The following is a 21,568-nucleotide window of genomic DNA, read 5'->3' on the forward strand; positions in this document are numbered from 1 at the left end:
GAGCCAGATCGCCCCGTTATCTATGTTGCATGCTTCCTCAGACATACCTCTCTGGGTCCTCCTGGAATTACCTAATTGTGCCCCTATTGCGATATCGACACTTCTATGGCTTCCCCCTGCCCTGCGCCCCACGGCACTGAGTCCGATTTTGCTCCATGGCTTACAAGTGTGGGACTCGGTACGTTACTCCAGTGGCCTAATGTCACCTTTTTTGCCTTTGCTCCCAATCACTAACAACCCCCTCTTCCCACCGGGTTTAGATCAACCAAAGGGGTTTTCTTGGTGGGTGACCAATGGTTTTTCACAGGAACAACACTTTTTGACCTCTCGGTCCTTCCCTACCTGGAATTCTCTTCGGGAGTCACGGGATGTCCCTCCCGCGGAATTTTTTCGTTACCTTCAATTGCGGCATTGGCTGCGCTCAATGCGGGGCACTTCTGTCTTCCCGTACCATAAATCTGTCTCTGAACTGCTTTACCAACAGCGGCCGGGCGCCCCAGGCCATATTTCCCTTCTTTATGCAGCTTTGAATAGAGGCTCATCGCATACCTCTCTTTCATATGTCGTTCAGTGGGAGCGTGACCTGGGAGTGGTTGTGGATCCGGAGGACTGGAATAGGGCCTGGTCGCTTGTAGCTAAATGCTCTTGTAATACGACCACGCTGGAGGCGGCTTACAAGGTATTGTTTCGTTGGTATTGGGTTCCGGCTAGTTTGGCACAGGCGAATCATGCCTGCAGTGATCGATGCTTTCGGGGTTGTGGCCATCGTGGTGATGTATTGCATATCTGGTGGTCATGCCCAAGGCTGCTTCGTTTTTGGTCTCATGTGTTTGGCATCCTTTTCACCTTCTCTCCATCTCTCTATAAGATGGGATGCTCGGTATGCTTTGCTTCATTGTCCCATACCGGGCCTCTTGGCTCATCAGCAGAAGTTGGCTTCCTATTTGTTTTTGTCGGCCTCTAGAACAATTGCTCAGGCCTGGAAGAGCCCATTTGTCCCTCTTCAGGGGGTGCGGGACCGTATGACCACTATGATGCTCAATGAACAGATGTCGAGTATCTGCAACGACTCCCAATGTAAATTCTTGAAAATATGGGAGCCATGGTTGCAATATACCTTTCCCATGCTCCCCCCGGCTAGTCTGGGGATGTGATGTTGTTCAGCTTTGGCGTTCTTGGATCCCTGCTCTTGGTTTGGTTATCTTTTTTCTTTTGTACTTCTCCTTCCTTCCCCCCCCCCCTTTTTTTTTCTGTTTGTTTTTGGTGTGGCAGTGGATAGCTGCCTTTAGTCTGAGTTATTATCAGTGTTATATTTATGTTTTGTTATTTAAGTGCCATTGATAGCCCCTGCGTGGGCGATCTTTTGCCCTGTTGGTGTTAGAGCACCGATTTCTTTAATTTTCTACTTCTTCTATGTGCAATTGATAGCCCCTGCGTGGGCGTGATTTGTTGCTACTGTGTTAATTGTTATTAATTAATAAAAACCATTGAAATACAAACTAATATGGACACGCTACGAAATGCATCTACCATGGAGCTAAACATCCCCCATATCACATAACATTTATGAAGGACTTTGTTTTTTTCCTTAGAGGGAACAGACTAAAATTAGGAAGGGTTTTTGTTGTCTGCGTCAATGCCAATCACTGACACAGATAACGATAACCATAAACTTCTTACAGTGGGTATAGAAAAGAATCACCCCCTTTAAAATAATCACATTTTGTTGCTTTGCAGCCTGATTAGCTCAGCATGCAAAGAGCTTTTCTGGGGCATTTCACTCCCTGGTAGTGCAACTGAAGCAAACAATCAACTATGGGTGGAAAGGCACTGTCAAAAGATCCCTGGGATAAAGTTGTGGACAGGCACAAGTAAGGAGATGGATAAAAAAAAAAAAAAATCAAAAGTGTGATCAATGCCTTGAAGCACAGTGAAGTCTATTGTTAAGAAGTGGACCCTCCTTGGATCAGGACGTCGCTCCAAACTGGATGAAAGAGCCAGGAGAAAACTGGTCAAAGAAGCTACCAAGAGGCATATAGCAACTCTGAAGCAATTACAGGAATTTATGTGGTCATTGTGTGCATGTGACAACAATATCACAAATTCTCCACAACTGTGGCTTGTATGGGAGGGTTGCAAGAAAAAAGTTACTCCTCAAGAAAGGCCACATGCTGTCATGACTGTGACTTTGCCCAAACTCACCATGAAGATTCTGAGGCCACATGGAAAAAGGTGTTATGGTCAGATGGACTAACTTGAATCCAAATAACATTATTTCTACAGTAAAGTATGAAGGTGTTAATAGCCTGTTATGGGGATGTTTCTCTGCAGCAGGGACTGGAGCACTTGTCAGGATAGAAGGAAAAATGAGTGGGGAAAAATACTGTCAAAATCTGATTCTCTCTGCCATAAAGTAGTCAATGGGAAGAAGGTTTACCTTCTAGTATGACAATTTCACAAAGCACACAGAAAAAATTACCGCACAGTGGTTGAAAGAGAAAAAGGTGAATGTCCTTGCATGGCCTAGTCACAGCCCAGACCTAAACCCCATCGAAAATCTGTGGGATTACTTGAAATCTGCAGTCCACAAACAGTCACCATCAAATGTAACTGAACTTGAGCAGTTCTGCAGAGAAGAGTGAACAAATATTGCAAAGTCTAGATTTGCAAAGTTAGCAACCACCTCTATTCTTGGCATGACGAGAATAGGCCCTGGATGTACACTAGCAAAGGTGCTAGGTTGAGGTGTAAATATTGTGTTGAGTCAGGGAAGAGCCCCTGGGTATTTAAAGGAGGAAGCAACCTGTATTTGTTACACACATGCAGGTAAGGGGTGAACCAGGGAACCAAGTGGCATCAGAACTGATTTGTCCCAATTAATACTAAAGCCAGAGAACCCCCCCAAACTGGTCTATAAGGGACATTAGGGCCTGCAGGGATGTGTCTCCCAAATATAACAGGGTATCATCTGCATATAGTGATATCTTGCTTTCCTCTATCCCTCTACAGAATCCCTCAATTTCAGATGATTTAAGGACCATAATGGCCAGGGGCTCCACCGCAAGGGAAAACAACAGGGCCAACAATGGGCACCCCTGCCGTTTGCCTCTCTGAAGGTGAAATGATTCAGATAGATCATTATTTATGCAGAGCTGAGCACTAGGGGCAGCATGGAGGATTGAGACCCAATTGACAAAACACCTCCCCAGCCAAATCTTGATAGCACCACACATAGGTGGGGCCATTCAACACTATCAAAGGCTTTGGAAACATCAAAGGAAAGAATAGCCCTACCCACTGGATTGTCTATTGGTATTTGCATGTTAAAAAACAGGTGCCAGATGTTGTTCGTCTTGGACCTAGTAGGAATGAATCCTGATTGATCTCTGTGGATTAGTTTATCAATCACCATAGATAAACTGGTAGCTAATATATGGGCTAATAACTTGACATCCATGTTCAATAGAGAAATGGGACGATAAGAATCAGGGAGCAATCTATCCTTCCCAGGTTTCCAGATGACAATGACAATAGCCTCATTCATTGTGGCAGGTAGTGTCCCTGAGTCAGCCGCTTCATGAAGTGCCCACACTACAGTTGGAAGGAGTATCTCCCCATATCTACTTTACACTACAGAGGGCAGACCGTCTGACCCAGGGGATTTGTTATTAGGAGCTGCTGCAAGACCCTCAGCAATTTCCTGCAGCCTGGATGTACACTGCACAAATTCACAGTATACATTGTAAAAGAAAAGATCCAAGGAGCATGGTGGAAAGGTTTCTTGTAAAAATAGATTAGATAACATAAATACCATATGTGATTAAACTAGTTGCCTGCTATATTTTAGTTGTGAAGAGTAATTTTTAACTATAAGCAACATTTTGACCATCCATATTACTTCTTAGATATCCCATGCATTTGGTGTGCATTAATATGATATGCATAATGATTTACATATTAGTTATCACTGACTAAAAATATTTTTTTACTCAAAGGGAATGTCTTTGCCACAGTTACTTAATCCTAAAAACAATGGCACTTGATTCATATGACAATAAATCTCTTAATAGCAATGAATAATATTAGTAACACTTTAATTTATACATAACTTATATTGGTTGCATTACCAGGAAAAAAAAAGTAATAAAGCATTCAGTTAGACCATGAAATTACTTTATAATGTAGAGCAAAAGAAAATATGTTGTGTATGTTGACATTGCCTCTGTTATTCTGGTTCATTTGTAACCTATAAGTCATAGATTTTGGCAGTAGTTTAAATTAGTTTAGCACTTTTCTGTTTAGGCATTTAATTTATTTTGCTTAGCCGTAAAAAATGTTTCACAATGGGAAAGTTAATTTAAACCAGAGAGGACTAATGTTCTTTTAGACTAAATCTATTGCATATGAGGCAAGACCATTGTTATGAAGGCATTGAAGGGATAGTTTAAACTTTTTACATTCCTTCTTCTGTAGCTATGTAGTGAGTAGTGGAAAATCAGCCATTTTGGTGCCTTATATTTCAGAGTATGATACTTTTGCAGAAAGCTGCTCATCAGGTGCATAGAAGCTAAATGTAGAAACAGCCTTCTCAAGACTGCTATGTACCTGGATGCACTACAGAGATGTATGCAATATAACAATACCTATGGTAAATTAATCATTATAAAAAAGAGTTTTAAATTATTAGAGTCCTTTGTTAACTATGATGGCCACTAAGATATACAGTGCTCAGCATAAATGAGTACACCCCTTTTGAAAAGTAAGATTTTAATCAATATCTCAATGAACACAAGAACAATTTCCAAAATTTTGACAAAACTGAGTTTTATAGAATATTTGTTTAGCTCTTTAATAATTTAACTTACAAAATCTTCAGTTTCATTCAAATTAGTTGATGCAAAAATGAATGCACCCCACAACAGAAACAATACATCTAGTATGTTGTATGACCTCCGTGATTTGTAAGGACAGCACCAGGTCTTTTAGGCATGGAATGAACAAAATGGCAACATATTTCAACATCTATCTTTTTCCATTTTTCAAGAACAACCTCTTTTAGAGCCTGGATGCTGGATGGAGAGTGATGCTCATCCTGTCTCTTCAGAATTCCCCATAGGCATTCCATTAGGTTCAGATCAGGAGACATACTTGGCCACTGAACCACCTTCACCCTGCTCTTCTTCAGAAATGCAACAGTGGCCTTAGATGTGCGTTTTGGATCATTGTTATGTTGGAAAAGTGCACGATGACCAAGGACACCAAGTGATGGTAGCATCTTCTCTTTCAATATAGAGCAGTACATCGTGTTACGGGAAAAAAAATCACACCAATTTGTCTTTCTACTTCTTTACCTAACTGCAGTAAACTTGTCTGGCGATTATCTTCAACCCTTCACATCAGAAGACTGTCCTGTCGATGTGTTAACTTTTGTGGACAGCCTGGACCTCTTTGTGAGATGGTTGCTTTTCCATATTTGTTACATTTTTGTTTCACTTTTGCGACAGTATTTTGACTGATGAGTAAATCTTTGCTGGTCTTCTTGTAGCCTTCACCTTTCTAGTGTAAAGAAATACTTTTCTTTCTCAGGCCTTGTAACACTTCTCTTCCATATGGTTCCATTGCTGACAGCATGAAATAGGAAGGGGTTTTCTTTAAGTAACGCCCTTTTACAATCAACTGTCTGCTGGACACTTGTTTCATGAATAATTAGACTTGTGTAGTTGAATTCTTGTTAATTATGATTTTGTTGTCTAAAATGTAGCTTTGCTCCTAATGCGTGGGTCGAATTCTGAATGAATTTTCTTTAGAAAATTGGAAATTTTGTGCATTTTGTAATCCAATGGTGCCACCATTGATTTTGAAATTTGACCAACTAAGCCTTTAATTTGACCTTATATTGCTACAGAAAAGAATTTTCGTGGCCAAGAATTTTCTTTTATTTCCAGGTCACAGCTCCTTCTCATTTCTCTTGCACGATTCTCCCATCATTGATTAGAAATTTGTTTGTTTTTCAAAAATTTCCAACATATTTGATCACTCAAATTGGATGGTCGTTCAAAAATTGGCCATTGCTGTGGTCCACTAATGGTGTGAAATTCGGACAAAAATTCTTAGAAAAGATTTTCGAAAGAAAATTAATTCATAATTTGACCCATGTATGGCTGGCTTGAAGCTGGACATACATTATACAGTTTTCTTGTACTATATTCCTTTAGATTTACAAAATTATGTATAATATGTCAAACCTAGACATTAAATTGTATCTAATTAGGCAGGCAGTCAGAATACTGTAGCAAAAGTGATACAAAAATGTTATAAAGATAGGACTGCTACCATCTTACAGAGACATCCAGGTCATCCACGGAAGTTAACACTTCGACAAGAGCTTCTTCTGATGAGAAGGGTTGAAGAAAATCGTCATGCAAGTTCACTGCAGTTAGCTAAAGAAGTAGAAAGCCAAACTGGGGTGATTGTTTCCCGTGACACAATATGGTGTACACTACAGAGGAATGGCATACATGGGTGTTGTCCATGAAGGAAACCTTTCCCAAAGCCCATGCATAAAAAAGCCTGTCTAGAATTTGCCAGGGCTCATGCTGAAAAAGAAGAGGATTACTGGAACTCTATACTCTGGAGTGATGAGACCAAGATAAATGTTTTTGGAACTGATGGCTTCAAAATTGTATGGCGTCGCAAAGGTGAGGAGTACAAAAAAAAATGCATGGTGTCTACAGTGTAACATGGTAGTGGTAGTGTCCTTCTGTGGGGCTGCATGAGTGCTGCTGGTGTAGGGGAGCTATATTTCATTGATGGTATCATGAATTCATTGTAAGCTCCACGAGCAGTGGGCTCATATTCCTTCTGTACTGAAATGTATTGTAATCGTACTGTCTCCCTTATATTGTAAAGCGCTGCGCAAACTGTTGGCGCTATATAAATACTGTATAATAATAATAATAATAATAATAATTCACAGATGTACTGCTCTATATTGAAATAGAAGATACTACCATCACTCCCTTGGTCATTGTGCACTTTTCCAAAATGACAATGTGCCAAAACGCACATCTAAGACCACTGCTGCATATCTGAAGAGGAACAGGGTGAAAGTGATTCAGTGTCCAAGTATGTCTCCTGATCGGAACCCAACCGAATACCTATGAGGAATTCTGAAGAGACAAAAAAAATGTTATATATAGCAGCTTACTAGTCGTTAGATTAGGTGCTAAATTAGTTTTTCTTTAATTTTGTTACTTTATTTTAACCACTTGCCCTCCAGAGGATTTACCCCCCTTCTTGCCCAGGCATTTTTTCCATTATGGCGCTACGTTACTTTAATTGACAATTGTGCAGTCATGCAACGCTGAACCCAAATGAAATTTGTGTTATTTTTTCCCACAAATAGAGCTTTCTTTCAGTGGTATTTCACCGCCTGTGCGTTTTTTAATTTTTGCACTATGAAAAAAAAGTCAGACAATTTGGAGAAAAAAACAATATTTTTTTTAGGGTTAATTTGTACAAAATATAATGAAACATTATAGAAATATAGAAAAATAAGAAAAGCAACACAAATGTAAATTCTATGAAGGTATGCCCTTTAAATAATGGAAAGTGATTTTAATGACATCTATGCTACATTTTTCCTAATTATTGATAAAAATATTCAGTCCTAATATTCAGTGTCTGGCAGCAGACACAAGAAAGGAGTAAGTATTTTTATCTATAAACTATATTTGTTTTTTGATATATCATTCATTCAAGTTCACTTTTCAGGATATAGCTGTCAATAATGCCAAGGCTTGTAAAGCTCTTCTTACACTATAAACAATAAACTGACAAGCTTTTAAAATAAGCGCTATATCATGTTCTATCGCGGTTTTCATAACCATGCCTGTTTATGCCATTCTTTGCTTTACTTATTGTAGGATAATGAACAAAAATGACTATAGCAAATTTTTTAACAGTGTTCACATTTGTTTTATAGTGAGAAATGGAAATAAATGAATATATACATTCAACTCTCAAGAGCATTTTTATATAGTGTTTGTTCATGACATTCAAATGTAAAATAATTGGAACACTCAGATTGAAAAAAAAAATATTTTGAAACTTGTTGAGTTAGTTTTCCTTGATAGTGTTAAAGTATGTTTAAAAGATTGCCAGGATCTGACTGTAGTTCTTTGCTAACAATTCTATATAACTACTTGTAAACATTAGATTATCATAGTGGAGTATGCACATTTGTGCCAGTATCAGATGATTGAGATCTCTGTAGGGTACCCACAACTACAGCAGATCTTCTTGTGGACATTCAACAGGGGATGGAATTTTTCAGCCAAAAAAGGAGAACTGTGGTGATCACAAAAAAAGGCACAGTTTAAAAAGCTGCTTTGGTAATTTAATACACTGAATAACATAACTTTATGATCACTAACAGGTTAAGTGAATAACATTGATTACAATACAGCTCTTAACAATGGCATCTGAAAGTAGGTGGGATCCACTATATTGCCAAAAGTATTTGGAACACCTGAATCCAATGATTTGGAGGCGTGTCCTATCACCTCCATGGCCACAGGTGTATAAAATCAAGCAAACACAAATGCTCCTGCGCTTGGGGATAGACTCGATGCAGGCTACAACCAGATAAGGAATGTCCCGGAACATGCACACCTTGCTGCCCTCAAATGGACCGGGGAAATCCAAATATACTGAATGAGGAAAGAAAAAACAGAGGGCGCACAGGCCTAGTGCATTACCATAAAAAATGTTTAATAAAAATTAAAGTATGTGTTGTACTCACAAACGACAATATAGTCAAGGCACATCATAAAGAACACCTGGGTCAACACCGCGCTGAGTAACAGTCCGCAATAGGGAGTATAGACATCCAAAAGGCTGACGCGTTTCGAGGACTTGCCTCTCCTCAGAGCCACTATAAAATCAAGCACCTAGACATGCAGACTGCTTCTACAAACATTTGTGAAAGTATGGGTCTCTCTCAGATTCAAGCGTGGTATCGTGATAGGTTATATACAAACACCTTTCCTTTATACAAAATCAAAATGTCCCCAATGTCTTTAATCACCATATGCAATTCCACAAAATAACGTCTTTTCTTCTTTCAAAATGAATCTCTCTCTTAATTCGTGAAGTTTCCAATGATCATAAACCTCAAAAAAAGACAAAACTCAAAATAGTGTCATACCCTTTATAAAATATGTGCCATTCACTGTGAGTCCTGCAAAACACATAACTAGTGCAAAACAAAAAAAAAAAAAAAATCTATGTATATATATATATATTATATACACATATATATCCAAATCCTTCAAACGTGAAAACACTCCAATTGTGTCCACTGCAGCAAATCAGTGATTCACTCAAATGATGTGTATAACCACACTATATCCAAAAACAGTGATCACCTTAAGCCCATGAAATCACAATATAACACTCAAACTCGTGTAACAGTGAATAATTACCCTATATATATATCAGAAGGGCATATCATAAGCTGAGATGACATCTTTCTTCAGGATCCAACTCAGTTCTCAGATTTCTCCTCCATTTCCCTCATAAATGAATCCACAATTAGATATGGTGGGTAAAATATAATACTAATTTATTCAGCAACTTACATTTAGGATTGGAGAAAACAGCTCCTAATAGCAAGGACAATTCCACTCTGTGTTTGTGAAGCAAGGGAACAACCTTGACTTTTTCTTAAGGGGTCAAGGAAGTGACGAAACGTGTCAGCGACACGTGACCCTGACGCATCGACGTTCAACGGAAGTGCGATCGCGGCCATTTTGGAAGTGGGAACATGTGGTTGTTCCCTTGCTTCACAAACACAGAGTGGAATTGTCCTTGCTATGAAGAGCTGTTTTCTTCAATCTTAAATGTAAGACCAGCGAGTTTTGGGGTGGAGGAACTTGATCTGGGAGGCTGCCAGGAGGCCTACAGCAACATTAAAGGAGCTGCAGGAATATCTGGCAATTACTGGCTGTGTGGAACATATGACAACAATCTCCCATATTCTTCATATGTCTGGGCTATGGGGTAGAGTGGCAAGACGGAAGCCTTTTCTTACGAAGAAAAATATCCAAGCCTGGCTAAATTTTGCAAAAACACATCGGAGGTCTCCCAAAAGCATGTGGGAAAATATATTATGGTTTGATGAAACCAAGGTTGAACTTTTTGGCCATAATTCCAAAAGATGTGTTTGGTGCAAAAACAACACTGCATATCACCAAAAGAACACCATACCCACAGTGAAGCATGGTGGTGGCAGCATCATGCTTTGGGGCTGTTTTTCTTCAGCTGGAACTGGGGCCTTAGCCAAGGTAGAGGGAATTACGAGCAGTTCCAAATACCAGTAAATATCGGCACAAAACCTTCAGGCTTCTGTTAGAAAGCTGAACATGAAGAGGAACTTCATCTTTCAGCATGACAACGACCCAAAGCATACATCCAAATCAACAAAGGAATGGCTGCACTAGAAGAAGATTAAAGTTTTGGAATGGCCCAGCCAGAAACCAGACCTGAATCCAATCGAAAATTTGTGGGGTGATCTGAAGAGGGCTGTGCACAGGGGATGCCTTCACAATCTGACAGATTTGGAGTGTTTTTGCAAGGAAGAGCGTGCAAATATTGCCAAGTCAAGATGTGCCATGCTGATAGACTCATAGCCAAAAAGACTGAGTGCTGGAATCACATCAAAAGGTGCTTCAACAAAGGATTAGTTTAAGGTTGTGCACACGTATGCAACCATATTATTTTAGTTTTTTATTTTTACTTCCCTCCACCTAAAAGATTTGTTTGTTGTACAGTTTATAGGTCACATTAAAAGGTGGAAACATTTCTGAAATAATTTATCTTTGTCCCATTTTTTTACATCACACAAACCTGACATTTTAACAGGGGTGTGTAGACTTTTTATATCCACTGTATTAGATATGTGAGTAATATACAGCTGTATAATTCTGTGAAGACAAGTCAATGACACTGATTTACATCAAGTACATTTTTTAGCCACTAGAACCGAAAACATAATGTGTTTTAAAAAACTTTGTTTTTATTTTGATACACAGTGGAGATTGTAGCAAAATAGAACATGCTGTAAAGCGTAATAAAAGAACAATATTCACATGTCACATGTCATTGCTTGAATGTTGGATTATCCATAGGAGAAATTTTGTGGTCAAGGTCAGTGCAAACAACATAGTTACTCAGAGTAACACAAAGCAAGTTTTGTCCAGGTCAATGGTTCCTTTGATAATGCAACAATATTCTGTGAACTCTGCAGTTGTCATATGTCATCTTGATTGAATGCAAACTTGAGTTGAAAAATGTATAAAGTATATCTAAAGCCATCTTGTTTTTTACCTTTGGATCGAGTGGAAAATGGTTAAAACCCCTGTCTTTTTTTTTTTTTTTTCTGTGGCCTCATTTTTTACATCTTGTCCCAGAGACATATCAGAAAATAAGAGGAAATCTCTTTAAATTGAGGGAATTTCCAACTCTTACTTTTCATTGCAGGTCCATTTTGGAAGCTTTTTTCTAATTTCTGTGATATCCATAATGTGTTTTATCACTTCCTGTCCTAGTGGTCACAGGACATATAGAGAGTGTGAATCTCCCCAGGTTCTAACTAATCCTCACTTTATCCAAAACTGATAAAATAAGCTTGGGCTTTAAATTCCATTTAGCCTAAGTGCTAACAATTCATGTCCTACTCAACATATTTATAAACTTTTTTTTCTAATAGGCCATGATGGTGCAGTCAATGGTTTGGGCTGGAGCTACAACAGAAATTGGTTGGTGTCTACTGCTGATGATAGAACAATGAGGATTTGGAATGCAAAAGCTGCTGATCTAGCGCTTGTTTTGGTAAGTAGAATGCCTTTGTTATTGTTATAGCACTCTATATAAATTAATCAAATAAGCATACATTGTTTTCATTATATTATTTGAGCTCAACAAGTTTAAAAGAAAAATTACACTACTTACCATAGCATGACATAAGATTTTTAGATAAGATTCATTATGTAAAGATAATATCTGGCACTAAGAACATTATTGCTAGCACATTATACTGTAATTATGCATCAAACTACTGGACTAAAATGGATGATCCTTAACACCTCCTTCTTTTCACAAACTGTCTTTGGTTACACTTTAGTGGTGAAAGGTAAAAGATTTTGAATCAAAGAAATCCACTAGAATAAATTTCATTATTGTGCACAGCAATATAAACATCTTTTTAAACAAGTTATTATAATTGTATTATTAATACTATTAGTAGTAGTATACAGGATATACACCAATCAGCTGTAACATTATTACCACTGACAGGTAAAGTAAACAACAATATTTATCTTGTTACAATGACACGTGAAAGTGGGTGGTATATATTAGGTGTCAAGTGCACATATTGGCTTTAGAGTTGATGTGTTGACAGCAGAAAAAATAGGCAGGCATAAGAATTTGAGTGACTTTGACAAGAGCCAAATTGTAATGGCTAGAGGACTGGCTGAGAACAACTCCATGCACGTATACAACAGCATACTGGAGCATCAGTGTGCTTGCATTTGTATGGCCATGGGTGCAGTTATTCTTGATCTTTATGCTGGGTCCTGTGGTAATTTTCTTTTTCATGCATATATAGCAATTTTTTTATACATAAAAGGAATTTCTTTACATTTTAAATATAATGTGTTGCGACACAGAAGCAGCCTTGTTTTATATAGTGCAACACACACACAATATATATATATATATATATATATATATATAATTATTTATACAATTTATATATTCCCATTAGTTGCATCTGAAATAACTATGTTTTTATATGCACAATTTTCACATATATATATATATATATATATATATATATATATATATATTGTGGGAACTCGCTTCAAAGTGGTAGAGCTTTTCATTTAAAGCACACAGCGACTCGCTTCTTTAAGAGCCTTCTTCAAGAATTATGGCTCTTGCACACAGCTGGCCACCAGCACACAGCTAGTCTCTAGCAGCTCCTTGCTGCATTTGGCTTCCACCTCTCCTAGGTGAAGCCCACCTGACTCCTGCCTTCCAGGTGGAGCCCTCCTGACTCCTATCTGCCGGAGTGGAGCCCTCCTGACTCCTATCTGCCGGGGTGGAGCCCTCCTGACTCCTATCTGCCGGGGTGGAGCCCTCCTGACTCCTATCTGCCGGGGTGGAGCCCAGAACCCTGGTCCCGACTCTATGAAAAGGCCTGCACACACCTGTGCAATCAGTCTCCTGGCCATTCCCAAAACCTGGTCCCAGGATTGTAGATTTCATCCCTCCCAGATTGCTTTGAAATCTCCAGGCTCCAGCTCCCAAAACAGACCTTACAAACAAAGGAGGAAGGTGAAAAGCCACTTTCCTCCGTATCAAACACTTACCCTGGAGCCCCTCAACCTGCCTTGTTGAGAATCCTGGGAGACAGATCGCCACACTGTCACAATATATATATATATATATATATATATATATATATATATATATATATATATATATATATATATATATATTGTGGGGTTAGCTCAGGTGGGGGATCTCCTTCCCTGGGAAAAAGGTAGACCGCACAGCAGGCTTTCTTTAAAATCTGACTGGTTGTCAGTTTTATTTAAAAGGTTTGAAAAAAAATATCAAAATAAACAAAACATCAAAATAAACCCTTGCCATCCAGGCACTAACTAAACAGGAGACGTTTCCTCTCTCAGAGGTGAAGGGCTTCTCCCTGTCACCCAAAGAAAACAAACGCAAACCTTTTCTTGTAGGTATAGTACACACACAACTCTCTCAGAATACCTCTCTGAGTCCCAGGCCACGAGCAACTCCTTGCTCCAGCCCTGCCCTTTTTAGATCACCTGTTGGTAGTCATCAGTGGAGCCCAAACTCTGGTCCGGATCCACCTGCTTAACTGTGGCCCCGAAAACGCGGAGTGGACTCCACCTAAACTGTCAGGTATGAGCGTATGCGAGGTGACACATAGCGTCCCTCTATCACCTCGCCGTTCATACTGTCACATATCCTCCCCCTCTGCTCAAGCCCCTGCGGCTGAGCAACTGTCCCAACCAGGCAATGGACCCGGGAAAGGGCATCTACATTACTTTGCAGTTTCCCCGCTCTGTGTTCCACTGTGAATTTGAACACTTGTAGCGCGAGAAACCACCTTGTCACTCGACTGTTTTTCTCCTTATTATCACACATCCATTTGAGCGGGGCATGATCAGTAACCAACTTGAACGGTCTTCCTAACAGGTAATATTTCAGGGCCTCCAAGGCCCATTTGATGGCCAAACATTCCTTCTCCACAATGGCATAGTTTCTCTCATGTTTGTTGAGCTTTCTACTTAGGAAGACCACAGGGTGCTCCTCCCCTTCTCTGATTTGGGACAGGACAGCACCTAGTCCCACATCAGAGGCATCAGTCTGTACCACAAACTCTGTTGTGAAATCTGGGGTCACAAGCACAGGTTGAGCACAGAGAGCTTGTTTCAGCCTTTGAAATGCGGTCTCTGCCTCGGGATTCCACTTGACCATGACCGACCCCCTACCTTTTGTAAGATCTTTCAGTGGGGCTGCAATGGTGGCAAAATTGGGAATAAACCGCCTGTAGTATCCCGTGATTCCAAGAAATGCCTGGACTTGCTTTTTATTTACAGGTTGGGGCCACTTTTGAATTGCCTCAATTTTATTGATCTGAGGCCTAATGAGACCTCGACCAATGATGTAGCCAAGATATTTGGCCTCTTCTAAGCCTATGGCACACTTTCTGGGGTTGGCGGTAAGACCTGCTTCCCTCAGTGAATCTACGACCGCTTGCAATCGGGACAAATGAGATTCCCAGTCTGGACTGTGGATGACGACATCGTCCAAATAGGCAGCTGCATATTGGCGATGTGGTCTCAACGTCTTGTCCATCATCCTTTGGAATGATGCAGGAGCTCCATGCAAACCAAACGGCATCCGCTTATACTGAAAGGACCCCTCGGGGGTGGAGAATGCCGTCTTTTCTTTTGCAGCTTCCGTTAAAGCAATCTGCCAATAGCCTTTGGTCAGATCTAAGGTGGTTATGTACCGAGCCGTTCCCAACCTGTCAATGAGCTCATCCACCCGGGGCATCGGGTACGCATCAAACTTAGACACACTGTTCAGTTTCCTGAAATCATTACAGAAACGAATTGTTCCATCTGGTTTTGGGACCAACACTATGGGACTCGACCACTCACTGTGAGATTCCTCAATCACTCCCAACTCTAACATGTCCTTTATTTCCTTTGCCACCGCTTCCCGCCTGGCCTCGGGTATTCTATAGGGCTTGACATTTACGCGGACCCCGGGCTGGGTAACTATGTCATGCTGTATGACCGTCGTCAGTCCTGGTAGGTGAGAGAAGAAATCTCCATTTTTCCTCACAAACTCCTTAACATCATTTTGTTGGGCTACTGACAAGGTTTCCGTTATAGGTACCTGAGGGGCCACGGGAACCACGTCCTTTTGGGGGCTTGGTACTGCCAACAAACTTTCCCTGTCTTTCCAAGGTTTTAAGAGATTAACATGATAGATTTGTTCGGGTTTCCTTTTTCCTGGCTGGTAAACTTTATAATTTACTTCCCCCACTTTCTCCCTAATTTCAAAAGGACCTTGCCACTTTGCGAGGAATTTACTTTCCACGGTGGGGACTAGCACCAGCACTCTATCCCCAGGGTTGAAGGTACGGATACTGGCACCCCGGTTATAAACCCTTCTCTGGACCTCCTGGGCTTGCTCCATGTGTTCCCGAACAAGTGGCATGACAGCTGTGATTCTATCCTGCATCTGTGAGATATGCTCGATGACACTTCTATAGGGCGTGGACTCTGTCTCCCAGGTTTCTTTTGCAACATCTAGCAATCCCCTGGGATGTCTACCATACAGTAATTCAAAAGGTGAATATCCTGTAGATACCTGAGGTACTTCCCGTATAGCAAACATGAGATATGGTAGCAAAAAATCCCAATTTCTCCCATCTTTGTCCACCACCTTTTTTAACATATTCTTAAGGGTCTTGTTAAACCTTTCCACAAGCCCATCGGTTTGGGGGTGGTAGACCGAGGTACGGAGATGGGAGATTTTGAACAATTTGCATAACTCTTTCATAACTCTAGACATAAATGGCGTGCCCTGATCCGTCAAGATTTCCTTTGGAATACCTACACGACTAAACACCCGGACAAGCTCTTTGGCGATATTTTTAGCGGAGGTATTAGGGTGGCTTCAGGATACCGGGTGGCATAGTCAAGTATCACCAGTATGTGCTGATGGCCCTGGGCAGACTTTACTACGGGACCCACTAGATCCATGCCCACTCTTTCAAACGGTACTTCAATTATGGGTAGAGGTACTAGCGGACTGCGAAAATGGGGTGAGGGCGCAGAATATTGACATTCCGGGCATGACTCACAATATGCTTTGACATCTCCATGCAAGCCTGGCCAAAAGAATCTCTGGGTTATCCTCTCCTTTGTTTTCTCTACACCCAAGTGTCCCCCCATTATATGCCCATGGGCTAAATCCAGTACCATCCGGCGAAAGGGTTTGGGGACCACTAACTGTTCTACCACCTCCTCCCCTTGCTTTACCACTTGGTATAGCAAGTTATTTTTAAGAGCCATGTAGGGAAAAGACACCCCTACATCATTTTCAACAGGTTCCCCATCAATTATTTTAATATTTTCACGGGCTCTATTAAGTGTGGAATCTTTCAGCTGTTCCGTACAAAAATCCTCTTTTCTGACCTCTAGGTCAGGCACCACATTCTGTCCACTCTCATTAGAGCCCGAGATAATTTCTTGTTCCGTATCCTCAATGTTTGGGGTTGGATCCAACTCCTCCTGCTCCCCAGCCATTACAGAGAAAGGGAAAAGGTCTACACCTTCCTTGGACACACCAACAGTTTCCCCTTCCACCTTGCCGTCAAAGGGGTCAGGAGTGAGTTCAGGAGTTTCCTGTGTTTCCCCAGCAGGGGGAGCTCGGTCCTCCTGACTCCCCTCCTTATCCCATAACTTCCAGAAATGGGGAAAATCTCTCCCCACTATGGCTTCATGAAGCAGAGAGGGCACCACCCCCACAGAATGGGTCACAGGGCCCCAGGGAGTATCAATCTCCACCAGAGCAGTCTGGTAATTACGTGTATCACCATGAATACAAATAACCCCAATTGTGCTAGGGTGTAACCTTGCAGGGTTTACCAAATCGCTCTTAACTAAGGTCACCACACTACCCGAGTCTAGCAGAGCAGTTACTGGCTTTTCATCAATGGCAATCACACACATTTGCTTTTCCATGCGTTTCTGACATGCTGCAGTACATACCACCTGTGCAAAAAGAGACATGCGTTTTCCTAAATACGCATTTTCACATTGCATAGGTTCATCATTTAAAGGACAGTCTGCAGCAATATGACCTAACGCATGACAACGATAGCATATGATATGTTCAGTACTTAGACCTCTAAACGGCTTTAGGGACCTTCCTGACCTATTTGGCCAGTCTCTAGGTCCTAAGCCTACAGTCTCATTATCTGACACAATAGTCTTATCGTTGTTTTCTGAGCCTTTGGCCCATGGAACAGTCTTACCGGATCTTCCGGATAGTTTTCCACCCCTAGTGACATTGGGGTACGGCCCAGGTGAGTGCAAAAAGTCCGCAGCGGCTGCATATCTCTCCACCAGGTCCACCAGCTCAGTTGCAGATTTCGGGTCTCCATGGCCGACCCACTTCCTCAAAGTGGCAGGGTGCGCACGTAAATATTGGTCCATGACCACACGCTCCACAATCTGAGGGCCTGACAATACCTCTGGCTGGAGCCACTTCTTGGTGAGATGTATCAAATCAAACATCTGGGATCTGGGTGGTTTGTCAGCCCTGTAATGCCACTGATGCACCCGTTGAGCCCGGACTGCAATGGTGACGCCCAGGCGTGCAAGGACCTCAGCCTTCAGTTTCTCATAGTCCTGGGCATCGCCTGGTTCCAGGTCATAATAGGCTTTTTGGGGTTCACCTGTCAAAAATGGTGCAAGCAGTCCCGCCCATTGCTCTTTTTGCCATCCTTCCCGAACAGCAACTCTTTCAAAAGTTGCGAGGTAAGCTTCCACATCATCTGCAGGTGTCAATTTCCGCAAAAAATAGCTGGCCCGCGCCATTTTCTGTTCCACTGGCAGCGGATCTGCGGACTCCTTTAATTTCATTAGGCGTTGGGCCACCTCCTTAAGGAGTTCTCGGTCTGCTTGTTGGGCCTCTGAAAACCGACAATTCACTTCCTGTTGTGCTTCTTGGGCCACCGCAAATTGGCAATTCATTTCCTGTTGTGCTCGTTGGGTCTCCGCCAACTGGCAATTTGCCTCCTGTTGTGTTCGTTGAGCCTCTGCAAACTGGCGATTTGCCTCTGCAAATTGGCGATTGGTTTCCTGATGGGTCGCAGTGGCCTGCAGCAAGGCTTTTATCACATCCTCCATCTTCCCACTTGCTCAGGAAGTTGCCCGCCAAATCAACCATATGTGGGGTTAGCTCAGGTGGGGGATCTCCTTCCCTGGGAAAAAGGTGGACCGCACAGCAGGCTTTCTTTAAAATCTGACAGTTTTATTTAAAAGGTTTGAAAAAAAATATCAAAATAAACAAAACATCAAAATAAACCCTTGCCATCCAGGCACTAACTAAACAGGAGACGTTTCCTCTCTCAGAGGTGAAGGGCTTCTCCCTGTCACCCAAACAAAACAAACGCAAACCTTTTCTTGTAGGTATAGTACACACACAGCTCTCTCAGAATACCTCTCTGAGTCCCAGGCCACGAGCAACTCCTTGCTCCAGCCCTGCCCTTTTTATATCACCTGTTGGTGGTCATCAGTGGAGCCCAAACTCTGGTCCGGACCCACTTGCTTAACTGTGGTCCCGAAAACCCGGAGTGGATTCCACCTAAACTGTCAGGTATGAGCGTATGCGAGGTGACACATAGCGTCCCTCTATCACCTCGCTGTTCATACTGTCACAATATATATATATATATAGATATCTATCATAAATGGTTTGTGATCAAAGCAGTTTTACATTGTGCTCTTTATTTATATACCACTATTTTGTTCCAACCAGTTGCACTTTCAATTTCAATCATTAGTCATAGTGACAAGATCAACATGAACTCTTAGTGCCACTAGGGCTCTCCCTGTGTTGAAAGTACATCCGATCTGTAGAGTGTCCCTGTCAGTTGCCCCATTACTGGGGGTTTCCTTGTCACGGTTGTAGTACCGGATATGACATCACCAAACGTGACGCTTCTCTGAGACTGGAAGTTGCGGCTGGAACTCAGGCTCATGCCAAACTTCAGGTTTTCGGATGGTGCGCGTTCCATGAGGATGCACTGCACCCTGCTGGGCGATCCACGCCATTTTTTCCATATGCCATACACCTTGTGGTACCCAGCACTATTGTGACCTATACTTTTTTTTACACATAGAGGAGCACAAGATGAGAATAATGAGAATAAGCTGAGGAGACATCACTGGCACTTTTGTTCGGTAGTAATGCACATACATGTATGTACATTTTTTCATCTGTGCCTAAAATATATTTTCAAATATTTTTTATGTGTACTGTGTATATATATATATATATATATATATATATATATATATATATAATTCCTAATATATTTCATGATTGTAGCATGTACAGGCCATTTGCTGAGTGTAATCTGGTCATGGCCAGCTGTATGTTCTTTGGGTCGTCACTCCCACCCTCTAGTGGGAGGAGCTTGTATAACATCATGTGACATCAATTATTTGCTATAATAAGACTGCTAATGCAGCATCCAAGATTGGCTCTAAGAAAGAGGGGATCCCCCCTCAAAACGTATCAGCCATTTGGAGGGTCCTCTTGCGTTTTCAGAGTTGACACGGTGACCAGGTCACTTTGGACTTTGATATGCTTTTGTTACTACAGTTGTTTGTGAGTATACATCTACTTTCAAATTAATAAAGTTATTTCCTAGGTAATGCACTAGGCTGGTGCGCCCTTTGTTCCCTTGTTTTAGAGCTGAAAAAGGATGTGCTGGTTCTGACAAAAAGGTGTCAGAACACAGTGCATTGCAGTTTGTTGTGTATGGGGCTGTGTTTCCACAGACTGGTCAGGGCACCCATGCTGTGAAAAGAAGACTAGTTGCTGACATTTTCCACCTTGGCTGATAGCGCTATGAAGCAGAACGCTCATGTGAAATATAAAGGCTTGATTGGTAAATCCCCTAGGGGTCCCTGTGCACATAACATGTCCCCGTCAAAATTGGTGCTGTGGTTTAATACCAAAATTCCGTTTTTTATTACTGTCAGTACTGGCTGTTGCTCCACCCCAGACAGAAACCCAAATTATGGACACTCCTATAGGGAAGGTGCAGGCAGCACTGAATTCATTTCCTTTCTAAATTCTATGCATTACTTTAGTCTAAGTTAGACTAATGTAGCAGCTGCCAGCATGTGCTGCTGTTGGCTTGAGTTTTTGTGAATGACTGGGGCTGTTCCTCAGCTTCTGTAATTCACATTACTCGAGCCATAAGCTAATACTACTACTATTACTAGTAATCTCTAAACTAGCTGGCAGCTGCAGATTGTGGGCTCAGGGTTTTAACAAGGGAGTTATGGCTGTAAAATGGAGCTGCAATGTGAAAGGATTCGGGTTCAACATTTTATTTGTACAAATGGAGCAGAGGAGGCACATGAAAGCATGGCGTGCAGTGTTGAAGATGTTCTGTCTGCAGCGTTCAAACAGGGTGGGGACTGTGCAGGATGCATGTGCTTTATTTCTGCAATGCCACCTCTTCTCTGTGAGCTGTCAATCAGAAGTCCATCTCCTTTTTCTAGTTTTGTTGGATAGTGATGGGTGGAAAGGGACTGGCTATCCGAACCATAGCCCCAGTTTTAGGAGCAGCTTAGGAACCACAGCCCCAGTTTTATCAGGGACAAGTGATATGGGCCCAGGGTCTCCTTGGGGATTTAACAAGCCTGATTAACTTCTGTTGAGAGCTCCCCTTTAAAGAAGATGTCTTAAAGATGTCTGCTTGCTAGCATGGTTATACCAAGAAAACACACTTAATAGTTTACATAGGATCTTTTGGGGCTCTAATGAGCCACTGGAGTCCTCCAAAAATTGGATGACAACTTACAGGTCCTTGCTTTCAGTATGACCATGCTTAGGCCCGGTAAGAGACTGTTAAGTTACCTAGTAGTGCATGTAGCACTCAATTAAATTTTTCCAATTTATTGATGCTGATGATATGGGGAACCACCCGATATTTTCATATTTTTACTAGGGGAAATCCTCCTAGTTGTCATCATCTATTATTATATAATATATAATACAACTCACCCATGTGTACACCAGCAACACTGAGTTCCATTCAGGGGACTGTATGATGCCTTCTTTATTTACACTACATGGAAGAAATTAAAAAACAAAAGAAGTGCAGTACTTCATAGCATGTTCTCTTTATTAATGTGTAATA

The 21,568-nt window shown here is 41.4% G+C and overlaps 1 protein-coding gene across 1 annotated transcript in view; it reads left to right on the plus strand.

The window, feature by feature from the left end:
- WDR27 (WD repeat domain 27) overlaps positions 1-21,568 on the plus strand; it is a 425,210-nt gene that overhangs the window by 118,597 nt on the left and 285,045 nt on the right. The window contains exon 18 of the mRNA XM_089669697.1: positions 11,771-11,892. Coding sequence (XP_089525823.1) covers positions 11,771-11,892 — 122 coding nt within the window. The remainder of the gene's footprint in view (positions 1-11,770; positions 11,893-21,568) is intronic.

This window comes from Staurois parvus, unplaced genomic scaffold (assembly GCF_062004578.1).
Source record: "Staurois parvus isolate SC_StPar_1 unplaced genomic scaffold, SC_StPar_1.0 ptg000081l, whole genome shotgun sequence".
Taxonomy (NCBI): domain Eukaryota; kingdom Metazoa; phylum Chordata; class Amphibia; order Anura; family Ranidae; genus Staurois; species Staurois parvus.